Below are 23,497 nucleotides of genomic sequence, written 5' to 3'. Positions count from 1 at the left end.
TCACTCCATAAAAACCAGTTGTTTGTGTATTCGCAGGTATGTATATGCCAATAGAGGTCAGAGGTCACTCTCTACCTTCTATTTGAGGCAGGGCCTCTCTACACTTGAAGCACAGAGCCTGGGACCCCCAATCTCTGCCTCCCCAGGTATGGGATTACTTTTTTGTCCTTCAACTTTATTTGTGTGTGTGTGTGTGTGTGTGTGTGTGTGTGTGTGTGTGTGTGTGTGTGTTTTGCTTGCCTGTATGTCTGGGGCCAGGCTGTGATTACAGGCGCGCACTGAGTGCTTGCTTGCGTGCGTGCGTGCGTGCATGCGTGTGTGCGAAGTGGTGAGGCTCTGTCCGGATATCCCTGCCTCTCCTGGAACGCACGCAGTCCCACCTCAGCCTCCAAGAGCTGGGATTTAAGGTGTGCGCCACCTTGCCCAACTTTGGTCACCTGTTCTGTCTGTGTGTGGGGTGTGTGCATAGTCGGCATGGCAACAGCTCCGGGTTCCCAGATGCCATGGCCCTAGGCTTTTCTGCCAGTGCTGGGAATCAAGCTTGGCCAGCAGTTACCATCCTGCGCTCCATCCGGGTGCTGTGTGGACTCCCCAGACTGTCTGATGGATGGAAGCGCTTTGTGTTAGAGGCCAGTGTTGCGATACACACACCCCACACACAACTTAAGGACGCCCCCAGAGCAAACTTCGGCACCCACAGGGCCACATCTGTGAAATCATGTCCCCCTTTTCTATCTTAACAACAGGATTCCAGGGTCCGGTCACGGGAGGCCATCCCTAATCTGTTCCCTGATCCGGAGACAAGGGCCACTTGCCTGTCCCAGCTGTCAGTGACCACCAGGCCATCTGCAGCTGCTGACTGGGGAGTGTCTCCCGCAGCCCCGCCGGCGGTGGCCCTGCAAGTGTGACCCGAGGGGAGGCGGGCCTACTGGAATGTCATCACCCATTCATGGAGGAGCAACACACACAGTGCAGGAGAAAACACGACTTCCCCTGGGTGTTCCAGGCCTCCCCCAGCGCAGCTGAGTCCAGTCCATTGTGTCTATGCAGAGAGGGACACCGGTCCCTCCTGCCAAGCCAAGCGGGGTGGAAAGGGGAAGGACCCCTTCTACACACTTCCAAAAACAGGGTGTGGTGGGTCTCCTGGGCGCTGGCGACAGCGGGGGACCAGAAATCCCTGGCAACTCCAGAAAGACAGCGCAGGTCCTTCCCTGGTCCTATAGCTACTGCTAAAAATCTGTCCTTTTCAATGTATATGCAATTTTGATGTCTTCATGCCCGCAGTCAGGGTTATAAATAGAAAACACCAGACACCGCATGGGAGGTTTACCGCCCCCAGGATGCTCCGGTTCGGAGCTGGGGTTTTAATCCTTGGGGCTCTTCATTCTCCACCTAGGATCAAGCCCCGGCTGCTCGCCCCATCGCAGCAGCCATTCCGGGAGCCGCCAGCGTCTCCCGGATAAATATTTCCCCCAGCTGGGCTGCGAGCAAGGGGGGGGGGGATGACAATTTACACTGCCAGAGTGCTAAAGACCCACTCACCTCGGCCGCGGCTCTGCGCCGTCACTGAGACACAAAGGCGGGCCGGGTGCGGATGCAGGCGGGCATCTCGCGGGTGGTACCCAGGCCGGGGCTGGCGGAAGGATGCTCAGGGGCAGGTCCACATCCAAGGAAGGTCACCCAGGGCGACGTGGCCAGCGGCACCCCAGCTCCCCGGCCCCGCTGGAGAAGGGGGTGCCCGGGTCAGTGGCAGCACCCCTTTCTCCCTACGGTCTCTGTGTCCCCCGCCATCACAGCCCCGGGCCTGCGCGGCTTTGGCTCTCTCCCTTCCCGGATGACAGAGGCTTTGCCTGCCCCCAGATAGTGAAGGAAGCTGCTTTTGTGTGCAGGGGGCGGGCCCAGGCCTGATAGACAGTTCCAGCCCCCCTGCTCGCATCCTCCTCTCCCGATTGGCTGAGGGAAAAGCATATCTCCCAGCCATGTCCTGAGCAGGTGCAAAAAAAAAAAAAAAAAAAAAATCCTCGGAGATGGTGCGTCGCACTTATGCAAAATCACAAGAGAGAAAATAAATAAATGGACAAACAGCCGTGGCCTGGTTCCTTACGGGGGTGGGGGCGGGGAACCTGCAGGGCTCTTTGGTTGCGGGGGCTGGGGGAGACACCCTTGAAACCATCTTTGAGGGCAGAGAAATGGAGGTTTTCAGATCCCCCTTCAGGGGTAAGCTAGGATGAAGCTGGGTTTTGGGGTGCCGCGGACCTAGCTGGTTATTGTTTTAGATGGCTTGGGTCTGCGCTGCCGCGGGAACTGCGCCCCCTGCAGGTTTCCAGAGGAATTCTAGTTGCTGAAGGAAGACTAGAGTTTGCATCCTGGACTCAACTGCTGAGTGCTCTGAGGCAGGGGATTGCAGCTCGAGGTCAGGCAGGACTATATAGTGAGGCTAAGGTCAGCCTGAGCGAGACCCCATCTGAGAAGTGAGAAGAGGGGATGACTCAGTGGGTAAAGCGCTTGCTCTGCAAGAAATAGCAGGGGCCAGGACGCCAGCGTGACTGTGTGTACCTGCAGAAGGAGCCTGGGGAGAACCATTGGGGAAGACTGTGACGTCAGCGGCTGTCTTCCGCACGCGCACAGGCACACAGCCCGGCCCACTAAAATGTAGAAAATGTAGAGGACTGGGGGCGTGGTCAGGGCGGAGCCCCGCCTAGAATCCCCAGTGAGGGGTTGAGGGTGTGGTCAGGGTGGAGCCCCCCTAGAATCCCCAGTGAGGGGCAGAGATTCTGGGAAGATTGAGGCTAAGCTGATGATTTCATGAGAACTGTCAATAGTTTCCAGAAGGTAAAGGGCCACAGGGACGGATCTTCCCTGAGTCCATAAAGAGCCGATCTTGCCCAGACTTTGGTCCCCAAAAGTATGAGAGAATACATGCTTGGGGTTTAAGACTCCCCACCCCGCCAATCTGTTGTACTTCTTTTTTCTTCCATGACCCTCATAGACCTCCAAGGCTCTTCCCCGCATCCTATGAGAACGTTAAGTTCCTCCTGCCACAGGCTCTTTGCCCACGCTCTCGGATTTCCGACTTTCTGTAACTGACGTGTGAGGGCGGATTCGCTGGCTGTTTGTCCTTCTGGGTCTGGCTCATGGCGCTGACGTGCTGTTCTCAAGGACCACCCATCCCCGTGGGCGCATGCCTCCAGGTTTCCCTCTTCTTCTGGGCTGAGTAATGCTCCATTTTGTGTTTCCTTCTGTAGGGATAAATCAGTGTGCACCCTTCTAGAACGAGTCCCCGGACAACCACCCGTGTGTATGTCTGCCGTGGTTGGCGACTTCCGGGAGCAGAAATCAAGGGCACAATAGGAAAAAAAGAAAATACGTAAACCAGAGAAATTGCCGTAGCCTCCCTGCCGTCTAGGAAGACGTGGGGCTCCGTCTAGGTAGGGTTTGGAAGCCACGGGTGCTCAGGACAGGGGTGTCACGTGCCACCCGTGGACTGGAGATGTGGACCAGTAAGTGAGGGGCTTGCCGACAGGCCCTACTTCTGGAGTCCGGTTCCCGGGGCGCATGGCGGGTGGCCGGTCCTCTCATCATCCCTGGGGACCAGGGCAAGCAGGCTGAGCAGGGGGATTTGTGAAGGGGCGGGGACAAGAGAAGGCCCTGAGAGGTCAAGGATGGTGGGCCCTGGAGGGGCGGGGCTTGGATGAGTGGGCGGGGCCAGGAGTTAGGGATGGTGGGGCTGGGAGGTGGGGCTTGGGGGAATGGGCGGGGCCAGACGAGGTTCTCCCAGAGGTCAGGGGTGGTGTGTCCTGGAGGCGGGGCTTGGCACATGGGCGGGGCCAGACGGAGGAGCTCAGAGGTTAGGGATGGCAGGTTCGCGCGGGGGCGGGGCCTGGGCGGTGCGTCGGGGGCACGGCCGTGACGTCACTCCCGCGGGCTCGGGGAGGACGCGGACATGGCGGCCAGCGGCTTTTCCGGTCTCGCGCAGGGCGCCGGCCCGTCGTCCAGGTAACGAGCCCGGCGTGCAGCTGGTTGCCCCAACCCTGCGGGACGCGGTCATGAGTCACGGGAGGCGGGGCGGGCCCTGGGCGGGGCGACGGTCCCTGGGGTCCGCGGGAGGGCGGGGCAGGGACCCTGTGAGGACAGACCTGGGTCCTGGAGGGTGGGGACTTGAGGACTTCTGGGGGAGGGGACTGACCTCAGAGAGGACTTGAGACCTTGAGGAACCTTCCGAGCAGAGAGAGGGTGGGGGTTCTGGCGCCCGATAAAAGCAGCTGGGGTTTCTGGTGTTTAATTGATGGGGGACCCTCTACCGGGATGGAGGCTGAGGTTCTGCTGTCTAAAAATGGGGACCCTTCTGACGGGGATGGAACGTGGGGTTTTGCTGTCTAATGGGTGGGGGATCCTCCAGATGGGGATGAAGGGGGAAGTTCTGATCCCTGATGGATGGGGAACCCTTCAGGTGGGTATGGATTGGGGGTTCTGGTGTCTAAGGAGGACCCAGGTAGGCAGGGTGAAGTGAGGCTCTGTTCTTCAGTAAAAGTATGGGCTGGGTGGCACAGGCCTCCAGCCCCAGATCCTGGGGAGAGAGACTGAGGTGGGGGGAGTCTGTCTGGAGTTCAAGGCTAGCCTGAGCTACAGCTCAATGAGGCCAGGCTGAGCAGCTTAAGGAGACTTCGTCTCTAAATAAATGGACAAATGAGTCGGTCACTGCAAGTCAACTTGGACAGTGTTGGGAGTTGGGGGGCTGACGGCTGGGGACACATTCCCCCACCAGCAGATATCTTGGTAGGGCACCTGTGTGATGACACACCACGGCCAAGAGCTGGAGAGAGGGGCTCAGTGTGGAAAGGACTTGCTGCCAAAGCTGGACTCTGGTCAAGTCCCTGGGACTCAGGCTGAAAGATTGCCTGACTCCTGCAAGTGGTCCTCTGTTGTGCCACAAGACGTACGGCGTTTAGAAAACAGCACGACCTGCAGCAAGCTGGGGAGGAAAGGGTTTCTTCGGCTTACGCATCCACACCACACACTGTTCATCACTGAAGAAGTCAGGACAGGAACTCAAGCAGGGCAGGAACCTGGAGGCAGGAGCTGATACAGAGGCCATGGAGGATGCTCCTCCTGGCTTCCTCAGCCAGCTTTCTTCTAGAACCCAGGACCACCATCCCAGGGGTGGCACTGCCCCATTGATCACTAACTGTGGCCCTGAACAACCCTTATGAGAATTCCTGCTGCAACAAGAGCTACCCCTTCATTGCCCTATGAAGGCCCACCATGAGTTCCCCCACGTTTGGGTGAGGAAAGAAGAGAAGGAAGACTAACGCATGCCTCCCAGGCCTTGGGCGATGCCACTCAGCGTGGAAGGGGCTCCGGCTTGGCTTGCGCATGCTCTGGAGGAGGTGCTGCGGATACCTAGGCCTCTGGGTGCCAGGAGAGCAAAGCTAGACTACCCCCACCCCCCAGCCCAGAACCTAAATCCCTGCCACAATGATGCACAGCTGGGCACCAGGTACTGAGACCACTGCACACTGGCAGCTGGAAAGGCCCGGCCTCTGAGCTGCAGGGGTCAGAAGGAATTTCATTTTGGTTCCATCTGGTTTTGTGTTAGAAAAAAGCGAAAGCCGAGCCCTGACTCCTCTGCTCATCGCTTAGCTGTATTTTTACCCCTTTCCTCAAATGTCAGCTGTTTGCGTCACCTGGACACAGACTCTGAGGAAACAAGGCCAAGCCCCTCAGCTCAGGAAAGGTGGCCTCCAGAGACCCTTCACTTAGCGCAGCGCCTCCCACTTGAGGAGCCCAACACCAATGGGGAGCACCCCAGAGCATGGGGTGCAGGGCATCAGCCAGGCGGCATCTTCTGCTCTGTTCTTTGATTTGTCTGGAGAGATGGCTCAGCGGTTAAGAGCACTGACTGCTCTCCCAGAGGTCCTGAGTTCAATTCCAAGCACCCACATGGTGGCTCACAGCCATCTGTAATGAGATCTGGAGCCCTCTTCTGGCCTGCAGGTGTACATGCAGACATGTACACCTGCAGACAGAATCCTGTATACATAATAAATAAATCTTTAAAAAAAAATCTGAAGTCTCTGAGCCAGTAGCGATCCACACGCCTTTAATCCCAGCACTTGAGAAACAGAGGTAGGCAGATCTCTGAGTTTGAGGCCAACTTGGTCTACAGACGGAGTTCCAGGACAACCAGAGCTACACAGAGAAACCCTGTTCTGAAAAACAACAACAATAATAATAAATGAAATCCGAAACCTCTGTAAAACTCCAAAATCACTTTAAAAATTCAAAGTCTTAACTGTGGGATCCTGTAAAATCAAAAGAAATTAAGCTCTCTTTCCAAGAGGAAAGAACCAAGCACAGTAACCATTGGAACAAGGTAAAACCAAAATGCAACAGTTCAAATAATTCATCAGTGCAAATAATTCAATGTCCAAATATCTGGGATCCACTCACCATCTTCTGGGCTCCTCCACGGGCCTGGATCACTTCCAGCTCAGCCCTCTGCAGCACACACAGCCTGTCTTCCAGGCTCCAGCTGACTCCGCTCCACCGCTGCTGTTCCTGCTGCTCATCCCATGGTACGGGCATCTCCACAACACTGGGGTCTCTGCTGCAGCCTCTCAGAGGCTCTCTTCGCGGTTCCAAGCCTCAACTTCTCGGCATGGCTCCTTCGGTCAACTGCCACTGAGCATGCGCCTTCACCAAAGCCCTCTCCCGGCCTCTCCTGGCGCCAGTGCGAGGTACAGCCTTGGCCTCCTCTGGAACACAGCTTCTCTGTGCTCTGAGGACACTTGTCCCAGACGATTTCACCTTGGTGGTGCTGGCTCCTTGCTAATCACAGCTAATTCTTTAGCTCCAACAGGCCAGGAAAATTTATTATTATTATTATTATTATTATTATTATTATTATTATTATTTTGGTTTTTCGAGACAGGGTTTCCCTTGAGTTTCTAGAGCCTGTCCTGGAACTAGCTCTTGTAGACCAGGCTGGCCTTGAACTCAGAGATACGCCTGCCTCTGCCTCCCGAGTGCTGGGATTAAAGGCGCGCGCCACCACCGCCCGGCCCCTTATTTTTTTTTTTTAAATTTTATTTATTTGGTTTTTCGACACAGGGTTTCTCTGTAGCTTTGGAGCCTGTTTCGGAACTAGCTCTGTAGACCAGGCTGGCCTCGAACTCACAGAGATCCCCCTGCCTCTGCCTCATGAGTGCTGGGATTAAAGGCGTGGTCACCACGCCCAGCTGACCACAGATTCTTAACTCAGAACTGCAGGTGGCCCACAGGGTCTTTGCTCCCCTCTGAACTTCACAGGCCTCCAGCAGCTGTGCCTCTCTTGGTACCATCTGTGCGAGGGGCCTCCATGTCCTCTGGTGGTGAGCACTCATGCCTTCCCTAGTCCTCCCCAGAACACGGCCAGGTCTGTCTCAACAACCCCATGCACCCGGCACCAGTTTCTGTCTTAGCCAAGGTTACTAAGTGATGAAATGCCGTGATCAACGTGGTTGGGAAGGAAAGCCTTTTAATTCCGCTTAGGGTTTCACATCACTTCCCTCCCTGAAAGTAGCCGGAATACTGAGGCAGGAGCTTCTGCAGAGGCCACGGAGGGGGCTGCTCACTGCCTTGCTCCACATGGCTTCCTCAGCCTGCTTTCTGTAGAACCGAGGAGCACCACACCAGGGAGGCTTCATCCACAGCGGGTGGGACCCTCCAACATTGAGTGCCAACTAAGAAAATGTCCTCCAGGCTCGTGTGAAGCCTGACCTTGAGGCTCCCTCCTCTCTGGTGACTACAGTCTGTGTTGGGTTAACACGAAACTGCCCAGGAAAGCAGGTGTCCCTCCTGTCAGTCTCCAGGGCCAAGCCCCTCCAGGCAGCCCAGCCTGCTAGTTGTCGCCTGCCACCCTTCTGGCAGCTTCTAAGCCAGGCCCAGTTTTTTGATTCCTCTGACTTCTCAGGGGGCCTAGTAAACAAGGGCCTGGGAACCCTCAGCCGTGACCCCAGTTTTTACTGATTTGGAACTCACAGTGACACTGAGGAGTGTTGGTGTCATTGCCGCGATGTCTCCAGCTCCCACCCAATCCTCTGAGGCCCCTGGGTAGAGCACACATTAGCACCAAGGAGTCTTTGGGCTCCATGGCTAGTAGAGCCCTCCCAGCACTGGGGAGGTAGGAGCGGGACCAGTGGTTCAGGCGAGCCTCCTCTACCTGGTGGCCGTTGGTGCTGCTGGTCGCTGGGTAGACAGCAATGCAGGTACGGGGGAGGGAAGGTCAGGGGCTGCGAGGTGTTTGCAGCACAGTGGCTGCACTTGCAGAGGAACCATAGGGTGGTTCACAGTCTCTGCCTTCAGTGACAGAGCCTGGCACCTCTGCTGGCCTCTGCGGGCACTAGCCACACAAGTGGTAATGCAAGCAAAACATAAAATAAAATAAAATTATAAATAAAATAAAATAAAAACACAACTCACGATAGCCCAGGCAAGCCTAGAACTCCCAGCTCCCAGCCTTAGCCTTCAGAGTAGCAGGGATAGCCAGGCATGACCACCAGGCCTGGTTGCGAGAACTTCCACCCACCTGGGTTTCTTGGGCTGTCACTGCAGCTATGGAGCCATACGGGGGAGATGAGAGCGTAGTTGGTCAGATCACCTGCTGGACAGTGTGAGGACCCGCATTCACTCCCAACATTCATCTGCAATGTTGGTGTGCCGGCACACACCTCTGTGCCTGTGCTGGCCAGGCCGTCCAGTTAGTGTGAGCTCCGGGGACGTGAGTGTCATCTGTAGCCACAGGAGTTTGGGGGTCGTATGCCGAGGAGACCCGGTTAACCCCTCTGCCTTTTGTGTTCTGGTGGCTCCAGCACCCAGTCCTCCTCGGCTTTTCCTGTCCCGGCTGCTGGGCCCAGCTATGCCATGCAATCTGCCCCTGGAACAGAGAGCACCACCAGCCGGGCCCTGGCCCCTGCCACTCAGCTGCACACCAGCCAGGACTCCGCGTCCAGCAGCCGGTCCCCAGGTCCTGTCCCTGTGGCCGCAGCTGCATCTACCCACCAGGTACTGCAGCGCCGCTTCCTGCAACAAGATTTTAGTTCATTTTTTACATGTATGAGTGTGTTCCTGCATGTGTGTCTGTCTGTCACTTGTGTGCAATGCCCACAGAGGCCAAAGGAGGCTGTCAGCCCCTGGAGCTGGGGTCACAGGCCATCATGAGCTGCCATGAGGGTGCTGGGAACTGAACCCAGGTCCTCTGTGTGAGCCACCGGTGCTCTGACCACTGAGTGGCTCCAGCCCCCCACACCACAAGGAAATGTGTGTTGCATGGGACATCCGTGGTGTCCCTGACGTCAGCATTTCTAGGGACAGGACCTGCTCTGCGGTGACAGGAGCCACCACACTGACACCTCCCAAGGAGCCCAGAGGGATTTCTGGAGACACTGAGATGTACAGAGTTGTGGCCCAGCCAGGCAGTGGCCTCGGGAGGAGCCTGCATGGCTCTGAGGGAATCTCCTCCAGCAGACAGCAGTTATGGGGGTACCAGGACTTGGGGCCAACTGTGTCACTTCCCCCATCATAGCTCCTGCACCTTGTTTCTCATCCCTGACTCATGTAGCCAACATTTGGGGTGCCTTGACTCAGACCAACCTGAACACCTGGCTTCCACACTGAGAAGAATTTTGGGCCAGGTGGTCATGAATCAGCACTGGGGTTTCATTCGAGAGATTTTAACAGGGACATAAGCAGGAAGGCTGAGATGGGGGCCTTGGGAAGAAGTCGGTCACACCGGTGCAGCTCTGGCATACTCGGCAGTCTTGGAGGCTTTGGTGGCCTTTGGGTGCTGTCTTAGCCTTGGTGGCTCTGAAGGGCAGCAGAGTCGACAGGTCACAGGGACACAGGCTCGAGTACTGTGCACAACCTTGTCTGTGGAGCCTGGGTGTGCAGCCTAGGCTGTGCCTGTCACAGGAGGGTCTGCCGTCTGTAGTGAGAGCTCTTCCCTCCTGATTCCTCAGTCCTATGTCAGTGCCACTTGAAACTGTTTCAGACCTACCGTGCTGACACAGGCCCATGTGTGTAGGGAGTTGGGTCCATCCTGGGCTGGGTAATACTGCCTCAAAAAAAAAAAAAATCTATGGTCCAGGTCTGGAGGCAGAGGCAGGCGGATCTCTGTGAGTTTGAGGCCAGCCTGGTCTACAGAGTGAATTCCGGGACAGCCAGGGCTACACAGAGACCCTGTCTGGAAAAAATAAATAAATGAAACAGTAGGACTGGCTGGCCACGGGGAAAGGCACTGTGACTGAATTTGAGGACAGGGGCTGGGTGGTGGTGGTGCACTTGGGAAGCAGAGGCAGGTGAATCTCTGTGAGTCCAAGGCCAGCCTGGTCAAAGCGAGGTCCAGAACAGGCTCCAAAGATGCAAAAAACCCGTCTTGAAAAATTAAACAAAAAAAATTGATGATCGGAATTTGATCCCTGGGACCCATGTGGTAGACAGAGAGAAATGACCCCAGCAGACTGTCCTCTGACCTCCGTGTGGGCTGTGGCATGCCCCCTGCATGCTCATGTGCACACTACACACAACAGATTAATAAACAAATGACTGACTTGTAGTTTTGTGGGCAGTATACTCGCCCAACACACAAGGCTGTTGGGTACATCCCCAGCACTAAATAAACCAAGCCTGGGGCAGCTCCTGAGGAGGAAGAAATCCAAGGTCACCATTGGCTGTGTGGGGAGTTCGAGGCCAGCCTGGACTATGAGAGCTTGTCTCATCAAAACACATTTCATGGGGCTGGAGAGATGGCTCAGTGGTTAAGAGCACTGGCTGCTCTTCCAGAGGTCCTGAGTTCAATTCCCAGCAACCACATGGTGGCTCACAACCATCTGTAATGAGATCTGGCGCCCTCTTCTGGCATGCGGGCATACATGGAGGCAGATTGTTGTATATATAATAAATCTTTTAAAAAAAAAAAAAAACATTTCATGACCAGGGTCCAGACCATAAAGCTGCCTCCTGTGCATTACCCCTCCCATGACTCACCACAGAGACCCCCCAGTGTCCCGCCCCACTGCCCCCCCAGTGTCCCACCCCACTGCCCCCAGTGTCCTACCACACTGCCCCCAGTGTCCCACCCCACTGCCCCCAGTGTCCTACCACACTGCCCCCAGTGTCCCACCCCACTGCCCCCAGTGTCCTACCACACTGCCCCCTCTGTCTTACCCCACTGCCCCCTCTGTCCCAGCCACCTCACTGAGCTGTTTTCTTTTTGTCCCTGTCCCATGGAACGCTCCAGCAGGATGGTCACAGCTGCCGAGAGTCAAAGGGGCGCAGGAGTTGCGAGGACTCAGCAGAGCACCCAGCTGCAGCCTCTCTCTGCCGGCCAGGTGAGGGTCGGGATGCTCTGAAGGGATGGCATGGCCATCACAGGGGCCACATCTCAGCCAGCACTCAGCACAGACACAGGGCAGGCCTGGGCCGGACCAGAGCAAGCAGGGCTCCTTCTGGCTAGACCCTAGTCCTAGATTTTTTTTTCTTTTTTCTGTTTTGGTGTTTAGCTTTTCGAGGCAGGGTTTATTTGTGTAGCCCTGTAGCCCTGGCTGTCCTGGAACTCGTTTGATAGACCAGGCTGGCCCTGAAGTCAGAGAGATCCGCCTGCCTCTGCCTCCCAGAGTGCTGGAATTAAAGTTGTGACCACCACCAGCCGGCCAGCAGTCTTGTATCTTTTTGTCTGTGACATTTACTTGTTACCGCGTGCGTCTCGGCGCACGTGGAGGGCAGAGGACAGCTTCCCCAGGGAGTGCTCTTCTAGACGGAACAAGTCAGCAGACTTGGCCGCAAGAGCCTTTATCCACTGAGCCATCTTGCCAGCTCCAGTCTCAGATTTAAAATTTCCTTGCCTTCTGGCAGAGCTGCAGCTGAGCCAAGAGCTCGTGGACAGAAGAGGCCACCAGCCGCTCCCTGGGGTCCATGGGAGGTCACAGGCTGACCCCTGTGAGCTGTCCCCTCCCTGCTCTGGGTAAGCCTGGCTGAGTGTACTGTCTCTTGCCCTCCTAGGCCCGAGCACCCACAGCTCAGACCGCCCACTGAAGTCCCAGCGGGTCCTGCAGAAGCAACAGACATCCCCAATGGCTTCCGGGGGCTCGGACCCTTGGGGTGGCCCAGGCCTCGGGCCCTGGGACCCCAGCTTTACCAGCGACGCGCTGCCGTTCCTGGACAGGCTGCCGAAGCCCAAGGCGGGCCCCAGGCCACCCTCCATGCACTACTGCGAGGTCTGCAGGGTCAGCTGCGCTGGGCCGCAGGTCAGCACTGGCAGTGGGCAGCTTAGTGTCACCGTCCTTCAAAAACAGTGGCAGGGCCGGGCAGTGGTGGCACACACCTTCAATCCCAGTGCTCAGAAGGCAGAGGCAGGTGGATCTCTGAGTTCGAGTCCAGCCTGGGCTACAGAGCGAGTTCCAGGACAGCCAGGACTGTTACACAGAGAAACCCTGTCTTGAAATAACCAAAGTAAATAAATAAAATAAAAATGGAGAAAGAAAGCACTGAAAGATGACCACAGAATGATTGTCTTGACACACACACCACACACAGATATACACAAATATACCACACACACACACATACACACACACACACACACACACACACACACACACAATGGAAAGAGGAGAGAACACACTGAGGCCGTCTCTCAGTAGCTGAGGCTGTTCTGAGCCTGCCATCCTCCGGCCTCAGCACCTTCTTAGTTTTACCCCGAGTCAGCCATGATGCGGGCATGCTGTATGTTTCTGGGGCCCTCGTCACTCGCCTCGCTGCCACACTGGGCCGCATGGGCTGCGGCTGGCCTAGTTTTCATGATTCTAAGACCTGAGCCCATTTTGCTCACATGGGCTGAGCGGTCAGACCCTGTGGGCACTGACGCCCAGATGTGCATCTGATCTGCGTTGCTCATCTGAGAGAGCTCTATGAGGTCAAGGCTCACACGTGTGCAAGTGTCGCACTCCGCGTCAGCTCAGAAGGGGCTTTCTCTACTCTCATGTTTTCAATTACGTTTATTTTCTCCTTGTGAGTCTGTGCCCCTGCGTGTGTCTTGTCCATTGGGGCAGACGAGGGCGTTGGATCCCCTGGAGCTTTGCTCTAACCCCTGACTTCACCCAGCATCTATCTTTTTCTTTGTTTGTTTGTTTTTTAGTTGCTTTGTTTTAAGGAGGGTCTCATGTACCCCAGGCTAGCCTTGAACTCATGGCGTAGCTGAGGATGACTTTGTCCTGATGCCCCTGCCTCAGAGGACAGGCCAGCAACTCCACTTCCAGTTCCTGAGGTCCTGGGGATGAAACTCAGGCTTTTGTCAGGAACTTCAGCCCCAGCCTGGAAATCCAGGTGTTGTTTGGTGGCAGCCCCCTGTTCCCAGACAAACCACTGAACCCTTGGTGAATATTTTCTTAAGAACCTGGTTGGAGTTTAGGTCAGGGAAGGGAGACGGTGATACTGTCTGACTCTTCTAATTTAATACCTCTCTTGGGCACAAGTGTTGGAGGAAGCAGGGGTCCTGTGTTCCTCTGAGCTCCCACTAGCCAGCTCTGCAGCCTGCAGATGATGACTGTGTGTTCACCCACTAAGGCCACCTCGCTCTGTTCCAGACCTATCGGGATCACCTGGAAGGACAGAAGCACCGGAAGAAGCAGGCAGCTCAGAGGACAAACACACAGCCCAGCGGAGGTCCGCGAGGGGCCCAGAGCCTGCACTGCGGCCTCTGTGCTGTGTCCTGCACCGGGGCGGATGCCTATGCTGCTCACATGAGGGGAGCCAGGCACCAGAAGGTAGGAGCCTCCCAAGCCTGCTGTGAGCTCTGAGCACATGCAGGTGGGGGAGGGTACGGCAGGGTGGGGGCATGACGACTGTGAGCCTGTGAGCCTGTTCTGATGTGGCTGGAGGTAGCGACCTTAGGCAGTGGCACTGTGGCTAGAGTCTGACTGAACCCAGGGCATGCGTGTGTATGTGTTGTCTCAGCTGAGGTCCCCCAAATCACATATTCGTGCACACACTCACAGGCTACAGCTTGGGAGCTAGAGAGCTGGCTGCATTGGAGGTAGATGACATTCAGTGGGAGCCAGTGCAGGTGGTGGAGAGAAAGAGGTGCCACAGCTGAGAAATGGGACCGCAAGCAGGAGGTGGCTCCGGGAGGTGTTTTAGTGTGGAGTTTCCCACAGAGTATAGAAACCAGGGTGCGGCCCCCACATTCCTTCCAGTAGCCAATTCAGTGTGGAGTGCCCTGTTTTTCAAACTCGCTCCTGACTGAGGGCTGTGGGGTCCATTGCAGGTCTTCAAGTTGCACACCAGGCTAGGGAAGCCCATTCCCTCTGAGCCCACGCCTCAGAGTGTCACCTACACCAGAGGCTCGGACAGCATCCCTGAAACCTCAGTCAAGCAGGAAGCTCACAGCAGTTACAGCTCACACACCTCAGGCCGGCCAGCACCAGCCAAAGGGTCAACAGCCTCGCGCAAGGGTACAGGTCTCTCCAGTTCCCTATATGTGAGCAGATGACCACGCCCCCAGCCCCTCACTGGGGATTCTAGGCGGGGCTCCACTCTGACCACGCCCCCAGCCCCTCACTGAGGATTCTAGGCAGGGCTCCACTCTGGCCATGCCCCCAGCTTTTAGATATTTTTGGGGTGTTTTTGTTTTTCTTTTTGTTTTTCTCTTTTTTTTAGACAGGATTTCTTTGTGTAGCCAGGGTTCCTGGATGTCATAGAGTTCTTTCTGACTCTGTAGCCCAGGCTAGCCTTGATTCAGATCCTCCTTCCTCTGCCTCCCAGTTGCTGGGATTAAAGACATGTGCCACCCTAGCCATCTCTTGTTTTTGAGACAGGATCTCACTGTGTGGCCCATGGTGACCTGAAACTGGTGATCCTCCTGCCTCAAACTTACGAGCAGGGTATGCTCCACCAGCTCTGTGAAAACTTAGTTTGACTAGGAAGTCACTGTCCTTGGGAGCTCCCGTGAGGTGACCTGCCCTCATCAGACAGTCAGTGGCCACTTGCAGAGCATCTTGCTGTCCTTGCTCTGAGCTGTTCCCACGTAGCCTAGACATTCTACCTGCCCTTCTGTGGCTGCACGGCTCCATGTTGCCGCTGACATCTTCCAGAGGAAGGAGGGGCTACTGCCCCTTTGCTTCAGATTCCTGGGGCATTGTGGGGAAGGGGTGGGGAGAGCCTGGGGTTGCAGCTGGTCATGGTTTCTGGCAGGGCCACCTGAACTGCAGACAGCACACAGCCGACCCGGAGAAAGGAGACCATCACACCCCAAGGCAGAGGCCAGCAGGGGAGGGCCTGGGGAAGCTTCAGGGACCTATGGGGACATCGAGCCAGTGGGCACAGAGTATGTGGAGGAGGTGAGTGAGCCTCCTGGACGCTGGGTCGTGGTGGCAGAGCTCCCAGGGTCTGTTGAGATTGGGTCTGCGGTGGTTCTGAGAATGGAGCTGCCCAGCAGAGCTCCATGCAGGGCCACAGGCCGGTGACTCGACAGCCCGCTGTCATGTCCACCTCCCCTCAGGGTGTGCTAAGGGGACCGGGGGGCAGGAAAGCCTGGCCAGGCACCAGGACCCTGCCACCCAGCAGACCAGGCTGTGGCACCTTGCACCTCAGTTGGCTTCCACACCCTGGCCTTTCCTGCAAGAGTCAACCAGCTCCCTCTACTCCGAGGTCCTGGGTGCTGTCAGCCCACGGACAGCCCTTGCCTGCCACTGCGCAGACACCCAGGGCAGATGGTTGCTTCACGAGCTTCTGCCCTGTGAAGAGCCTTCTCCACTCACAGCTGGCTCCGTGGCACCTGCCTGCCCAGGCGTCACCTGTGTGGGTGTGCAGGGTGCTTCTGTGCCTTGCACTTTGTCTCAGCAGCTGGAGCCAGCTGTGGTGGCCTGCCGCTTGGTCCAGAGCATTAGACAGAAGTCATGGAGACCAAAGAAAGTGCCTGGCACTCCACAGAGCATGATGGGATGTGGGCTCCTGTCCCGGGGTGGAGCTGGGGAAGGAGGGGACCAGGCCAGGGGCAGAACCTGGGCTCCTGCCAGCCCCACCAGGAGAGTGTCTTGGTGCCCAGCATCCTCCAGGGCGTTAGGGCTGGCCAGTGGGCGGCTGAACCGTGTTCTGTCCTAGGTGCGCAGCGAAGAAGGGAAGGTGATCCGCTTCCGATGCAAGCTCTGCGAGTGCAGCTTCAACGACCGCAACGCCAGGGACATGCACCTGACCGGACGCCGGCATCGGCTGCAGTACCGGGTATGTCCGGCAGGGGCACCAGAGGCCGCCGGGACCACCGGGTGGGAGAGGAATGAGGTGCGGGAGGAGGGTGGGCAGACGCGTCCATCACTTTCTTCTTCACCAGGAGTCTTCCTCCTTGGCCATGCAGGAGACTGCAGATGTTCAATGCCAGGGCTGAATGAGAACCCAGCCTGTGCTTAGCTGCTGCAGCTCCTCACTAGCTCAGTGTTTCTAGTCCCTCAGTGAGCACATGCGGCTTGAACTTGGACAGATGGAGCATGCCCCTTGGTGGCTCCCTGTGGAGCTCCGCTCCTGACCCCACCTGTGCTAGGGTCCGCTGTACAGAGTGAGCAGGAGTAGCCCACACCTCCAGTACCTTGTCAGGACCTTTCCCAAAGCACCCGTTTTGGCTGCTGTGACCTGCATATCACCTGCTGTCCCCACGGCACACTTCCCTCCATTGCTCTTGTGGGAGGGGCAGCCTCTGTGAGAACAAGCAGCTGGTGAGTGTTAGTTGGGGCCCTCTGTGCCCATGAGGTGGCCCCGGTTCAGTCTGTCTGTCCCCTCTAGCGGCATCATCTGTCTGGCTTTGCCTTTGCAGAAGAAAGTGGACCCGACACTTCCGGTGGCTGCGCGGCCCAGCGGCCCCATGCAGAGGGTGCTGGTCAAGCGGCTGCAGCGGCAGCGGCAGCTGGCACAGGCAAGACTAGAGGATGCACGGCACTGGAGCTCTGAACTAAGGTGACCATGGTGTCCCCTCTGACCTCCTCACAGCCCCCGACCTCTGGCGTCTCTGCATCCTTCCTGCTCCACTCTTTAGATCTTCTCTGTGGTCATCTGGGCCCTGGGTCTGGAGTGAGTCTGTGGGGTTCTCTGGTGATCACAGCCCTGTGTCCTCCCACATCTGGCCACCATAGACAGCAAGAAGAACAGAACAGGGAGCTTGAGGAGCTCTCCCAGCCCCAGATTGATGAGCAGTCACCCATGTCACCCGCCTGGGCCCTGCCAGCTCCCACTGCCAAGCCAGGAATGGCCACCACCCGGCGCCAGGTAGGTGAGGGGTGCTGATGTGCCATGTAAGAACCTTCTCCGTCCCCCCAGGCTTCAGGAGCCCCTCAGGGGCACAGGACCGTGAAGACTACCCAGTATGTGGGTTCAGCATAGCATGTCTCTCCCACACCATGGCTTACTCCTGTTCTCCACAAATGTCCATCCTAGGCTGAGTAGGGACCTGAGTCTGGCCTCTTGCTTGGGGACATGCCCTGTGTGGCCTAGCTTCTGGCCTGTGAATGGAAGAATATTGCCAGAGGAGAGCTGTTCCGTCCAGACCCAAGCCCTAGCATGTGTTCCCTTGTGGGAGCTGCTCAGATGCTGGCCATAGCCAGCTCCCACCTGCCCAGGCTCCCTGCAGCCTGCCTGGCCTTCCACCCTCTCCGCAGTCCTGCCAGGCTGTCTTGTCCTCAGCCCACCCTTGATGAGCGTAGTTCTCCCCACAGTCGGGGCGCCGGCCAGAGAGCAGTGACGATCGGCATGTCATGAGCAAGCATGCTTCCATCTACCCCACCGAGGAGGAGCTGCAGGCCATACAGACGGCTGTGTCCCACACAGAACGAGCCCTCAGACTGGTGTCGGACACACTGGCCGAGGAGAGCAGCCAGCATGGGTTAGTGCTACGCCAGAGGCCATGGATGCCACAGGGTTAAAGCTCCCACCTCCGTTGTCTCCCAAGGCTTCTGGTGGAGAAAATCCTTCCCACTCCCCATGTGTAGGGGTTGGTGAATCCAGCACTCAGGAAGCTGAGACAGGAGGATTGCTGTGAGTACGAAGTCAGCCTCCACAGTGAACCCTTGTTTCAGATATAGATAGGTAGGTAGGTACATACATGAAAGATATAGATAGATCATAGATAGATAGATATGTAGATAGAGATAGATCATAAATAGGTAGATAGATCATAGATAGATAGATATGTAGATAGAGATAGATCATAGATAGGTAGATAAATGAATCATAGACACACAGAGAGATCATAGAGAGGTAGATGTCTGGCCTCTCCAGTGATGGGATTGCTTGCATGGGGCTGAGGGATGAATATTGGGGATGGAGGTGTGTTTCATTTCCCATCAGCCAGTGTCCACTGTAGAGAGGCCTGGTTCCTGGCGCTCAGGAGTACAGCGCCCTTTTGTCTCTCCCTGCTGATGTGTGCTGCTTCTCTGTCTCCTCAGCACCCTGGCGCCTCCACCACCACGGATGCTCAAGGGTGTGGTGCGGGTTGGCATCCTGGCCAAGGGCCTGGTCTTGCGTGGGGACCACAGTGTGCAGCTGACCCTGCTGTGCTCCAAGAAGCCCACTCACTCCCTGCTACAGAGGATCAAGCAGGAGCTGCCCAGAGAGCTGTCGGTAAGGGCAGGGCTGGAGGGACGGAGACGACGGAGAGGCCCCCAGGGCTGGGATGATGCCGTTGTTTCGCACATATGTGTTGGCGTCTGAGTTCAAGTGTCTAGAACCCATGTAAAAAGCCAGTCACAGGTCTGGCAGTGGTGGTGCACACCTTTAATCCCAGCACTCGGGAGGCAGAGGCATGTGGATCTCTGTGAGTTCAAGGCCAGCCTGGTCCACAAGATCGAGCTCCAGGAATGCAGGGCTACACAGAGAAGCCCTGTCTTGAAAACCAAAACAAACAAAACAAGATGGGAAACAATTGAGAGACGCCCTGACTTCAGTCTCTGGCCCTGACATGCGCAAAAGAGGAATCAGCCACACACCTGTCATCCCAGGAGCTGAGGCAGGGGGATGACAAGCTCTACCCAGGGCTGGGTCGGTAGCTCAGTGGTGAGCACTCTCAGGTGCAAGGCTCTGGGCTCCATTCCCAGCACTAGCATGTACATGCACATACATGTTCACACATGTTACACATGCGCGCACACAGTTATGTCTGTGCACCCACAGGGTGGCTGCCTGTGAAAGGCTTGGTTTCCTTCCCATTCTGCTGCATGCGTTACCAGCTGCTTTTCTACGAAGTTGCTGTCTTATGTGCAGCAGTGCCCTTTACTGCAGAGGCTCCTCAGCCTCCCTGGCGGGTCTCAAGTTGCCCAGGTCTTCCCAGCACAGGTCTGCCCTGGCAGCAGGCATACTGGGTGGACAGATGGGCACACGGACAGTACCGTTCTCTCTGTGTGCACGGGGCTCCTGTCATGTTTACCCCAGATAGTGGCAGAAGACAAGTACGAGGTCTCATCTGACCGTGATGCCAACATCGTTATCTCAGCCTGTGTGGAGCCTGGGGTGACGGTCACTGTGTCTGCCACCTCACCTCTGATGCGCGAAGACCCCTCCGTAAAACGAGGTACATCCCCAACTTCCTGTCCTAAGTCTCCAGGGCACAGCAGACACACCTGCCCTGAGTAGGACCCCCCAGTGGCCTCATTAGCTCTGGGTCACACGGGGTCACGTAGGAGCAAATCTGGAGCAGCCGAGCTGACAGTTAACTCTCTGGACCTTTGCACATGCTCAGAAAGTCCTCTCCCGCTGAGCGCTCCTCTCCATGGAGTTTAGGGACAGGGCCTCTCTGTGCAGCTGGGCCCAGGCCTGAGACCTGCAGGCCGTCACTACTTCAGCATGCGGTCGTGTACAGTAGTGACAGCTGTAGGTGTGGACACGGTATCGGCGTGTACAGTAGTGACAGCTGTAGGTGTGGACACGGTGTCAGTGTGTACAGTAGTGACAGCTGTAGGTCGGGCACGGTGTCGGCCCTTTGTCCCAGTGCTCAGGAGGCCTGGGAGCTGGAGCCCAGTGTGCAGTGCAGAGGAACAGGGCCCCCCTTGAGGCTGTGGCTCAGCAGGCGGGGACTCAGCGTCTTGTCCCTTCTAGGACTGCAAGACTCTCTGCCTGACCCAGAGGATGTCCTGGACAGGGAGCGGTGTCTGGAGACCCTGGCCGCCCTCCGTCATGCCAAGTGGTTCCAGGTCAGGACCTGGGGTGGCTGAGGTGGGGACAGTCACCAGCCAGTTTGTCTCAGAATCCCACTGACGGCCAGTGTGTATCTTCCCCAAGGCTCGAGCCAGTGGCCTGCAGCCGTGTGTGATTGTCATCAGAGTTTTGCGGGAGCTGTGTCGCTGCCTGCCCCCCTGGGGGGCCCTGCCCGCCTGGGTAAGGCCTCAGGGGACAGTGAAGAACCACAAGTGGGGGTCCAGCCTGGTCTCCTCTCAGCGCCCGACTAACCCAGAGTGGGTCACTGTCATGTTTGACTGTCACCTTAAATGCCAAAATGGGGGGTGAAGCCCAGACCCTGCAAATGCAGGTGTCCCCGGGAATATACTTGCTTCACAAGAGCTGTCAGCATCAGGGCAGGAGCCAGGGCTCCCCTGGAACTCAAGAACGCTCACCCCCACATCATGGATCCTGAGCCTGTCCTCACAAACACATACTCCAGCATGGCCTTGTTCATTAACCCTGCCCCCTTCCGAGCTACAGTGTGTCCCGTCGTGTCCCCCACACCATGGCCCTGTGTCCCCTTCAGGCCATGGAGCTGCTGGTGGAGAAGGTTCTGAGCAGCGCACCCCGGCCCTTGAGCCCAGGGGATGCCATGCGGCGGGTCCTGGAGTACGTGGCCACAGGCGCGCTCCTGACAGGTCAGTGATGGGACAGGCATGGGCAGGAGGCTAGGCTATGGGCGGCAGATACAGCGGCCATCCACATACACACATAAGAAGAAAGGTCATCTGCACATGCTGGAAGAGTGGCTCATAGCCTATAGCACAAGGGGCAGAGGTATGTCAGCATCCTTTAGGGACTCCGCTGTGACTATGATGCCACACCGTGTGCCCGGAGCCCCTGGGTCTCATCCCCAGCACTGCACAGTCCAGGCCTTGTGGCACACAGCTGCCACCCCAGCACTTGGGATGAGGCAGGAGGGTCTAGACTTCAAGAGGAGCAGGAAGTGCCACAGTGCCCTCTGAAGGGTGTCCCTGTAGGGCGTCACCCTAGAAACATGGGTGATTCTGTGTGGGAAAAGAGAGCCAAGGGTCAGGCCTGTCATGTGGGCTGTCACACGGGCCAGGGCATGCTTACAGGGACAAAGGGACCATAGGGGACCCATGCAATGTGCCCAGGCTGTATGTTACTGAGGCAGACCTTGCCCAGTGTGGCCCATGGGTCGCTGCAGGCAGACACAGACTACAAGTGAAGTCACCCGCCATGACTGGGTGGCCTGTTATGTCCCGCTAGTCCCTCACAGGGGTGTCCACCTTCTCCCTGGTTCAGATGGTCCGGGGCTGCAGGACCCCTGTGAGAAAGGCCCACAGGATGCCCTGGAGCCCATGACCCCACAACAGCGGGAAGACCTGACGGCCAGTGCTCAGGTACACGGGTCCCCATCCTCCTCCCGCAGTCTGGACTCAGGAATGGGGCTGGGAGTGACAGACAGCTCCAGAGGGCAGCACCAAGTGGCCTGGGCCACAGAAGTCCACAGGGCTCCACTGTCCTTCACAGAGCCCTAGGCTCCATCCCCGGCACTGGGTATGAAGGCAGAAGGAGCAGAAATTCAAGGCTATCCTTGGCTGTATAGAAAGTTTGAGGCTAGCCTGGGCTACACAAGCTCTGGTGTCAAAGAAAATAACTCAGCCACACATACCCACAGTTCCACACACTGCTGCTTTCTGAGGAGTCGGGTGTCCTACACAGAATTCAGGGTTCCTCTAGCCAGGAAGTAAAGGTGGGGTCCCAAGGGCTCCAGGCCAGCCCATGCCAACAGCCAGAGGTGGCATTCCCCAGGCTGTATGCCTGCCACCAGAAACTGTAACAAGGAACAGAACAGCCCTGCTCCCTGGTCCCTGCAGAGGGCAGGCACCTGACAGGACCCCGCTGTTCACAGCGTGCCCTGCGTCTCGTGGCCTTCCGGCAGATACACAAGGTCCTTCACATGGAACAGTTACCTCCGCGGACCAGATTTGGGGCCCGGGCCCGGAAGAGGATGAGGGAGGCTAGTCAGGCCCAGGAGGGCGCTGGGGAGAGAAAGCGGGCCGGCAGGGCACGGCAGGGCTGCCCTGAGCCAGCATCACCACAGGCCTGAACCTGCTCGGGCCTCCTGATGTGGGACACCTCTGCCAATGGGTCTGTAGGTTTACTCACACGCTGTGGCCCCCTGTGGTGACCCCATGCCATGGCTCTGTCATCCCCATCCCCAGGCAGCAGTGACTTCCACTCCTTGATACTAATCAATTTGAAACTCCCCTGATGTCACATGAAGTAGGTGGGATCAGAATCACTTCCTTGAAATGCCAGGAAGGGTGGCCTGGAAGATTCTAGAAGTCACAGAGTTGGGGTGGAGGAGCAGAGAGCACAGAATGGGATTCCCCAGACCCCAGACCCAATCCTATCCTCCACACAGACTCCAACTCCACCCCAGCGGCGAGTCCTGTGGTCCCTGGGACGCTGTCCCCCACAGTGGAGCCCAGCACCAGTCACTGAGTGCCTTTGCAAATAGGGCCCACTCTGCCCCAGGTCACCCTGTGGACCCCTGAGCCCCCTGGGACTACCCGCGGCTTCAACCCTGCTCCATTCTGCCTGTGGCTTTTAAAGGCACAATGCCTGGAGTCTGTAGAATCATCCAAAACTTGGCCCGGGGTGGGTAATAAATCAGATCTGCCTGTGTGCCGCGTGGCTTTCGTGTCCTTCACTCTGGGGTGGGGGTGGGAGTGCCCACAGGCCAAAGTCTCCCCACACCAGGCTGCCTCATGAGCGCAGGCGGAGCTTCAGCCGCTGCACAATCCCCACCGCCTGGGAAGGGCCTGGTCAGGAACATTCTGCTCTGCTTCCTGGAGGAGGTGCCGCAGAGCGCAAGGCCCCAGACCTTGGGAAAGCCTCCCTTCCAGTTTCCCTCTTCTCCCTGAGCGTCCTCCTCCCGGTGGAACCGCGAATCTAAGCTCAGCCTACATCACAGCAACCCTCCAGTGTGGAGACCAGTCGTCCTTCCTCCCAGCCTCTGCCTCCACACTCCCCCCTCCCCCGCCCTGATAAGGGTACAGTGCGGGCAGTGTCCTTATCAGACAGAGAAGTGTACAGGCTGGGTCTGGCTGGGCCAGGCACACACGGGTAACCAAACCAGAAAGCCTCTTTCTGGTGGCGCCCAGCTCTGAGGCTGGCTAAGGGGGACAGTGCTTCACGGGTGGAGGGGACTGGTGGCCGCGACCTTAGTCTAGGCTCAGTGCTGGGAAAGCACCGCGCTCCACCGCTCCGCGCTGAGCCCCTCCGCCAAGCCCAC

At 57.2% G+C, this 23,497-nt stretch overlaps 1 protein-coding gene across 1 annotated transcript; it reads left to right on the top strand.

The window, feature by feature from the left end:
- Positions 1 to 3,880: 3,880 nt before the first annotated feature.
- Zfr2 (zinc finger RNA binding protein 2) lies at positions 3,881 to 22,887 on the top strand. The gene is given in 19 exon segments (XM_038334910.1): positions 3,881 to 3,996; positions 8,850 to 9,042; positions 11,276 to 11,366; positions 12,037 to 12,281; positions 13,620 to 13,799; positions 14,300 to 14,486; positions 15,226 to 15,371; positions 16,135 to 16,254; positions 16,838 to 16,977; positions 17,154 to 17,286; positions 17,733 to 17,899; positions 18,462 to 18,636; positions 19,444 to 19,582; positions 20,107 to 20,201; positions 20,290 to 20,385; positions 20,756 to 20,867; positions 21,499 to 21,596; positions 22,109 to 22,250; positions 22,253 to 22,887. Coding segments are annotated over 19 exon segments (2,544 nt in total). The 5' UTR covers positions 3,881 to 3,943; the 3' UTR covers positions 22,285 to 22,887.
- Positions 22,888 to 23,497: the final 610 nt, after the last annotated feature.

The sequence above is a fragment of the Arvicola amphibius genome, chromosome 1 (genome assembly GCF_903992535.2).
Source record: "Arvicola amphibius chromosome 1, mArvAmp1.2, whole genome shotgun sequence".
Classification (NCBI taxonomy): Eukaryota; Metazoa; Chordata; class Mammalia; order Rodentia; family Cricetidae; genus Arvicola; species Arvicola amphibius.
Note: the sequence above shows the minus strand (reverse complement) of the source record. Positions and strands in the feature narration are given on the sequence as shown.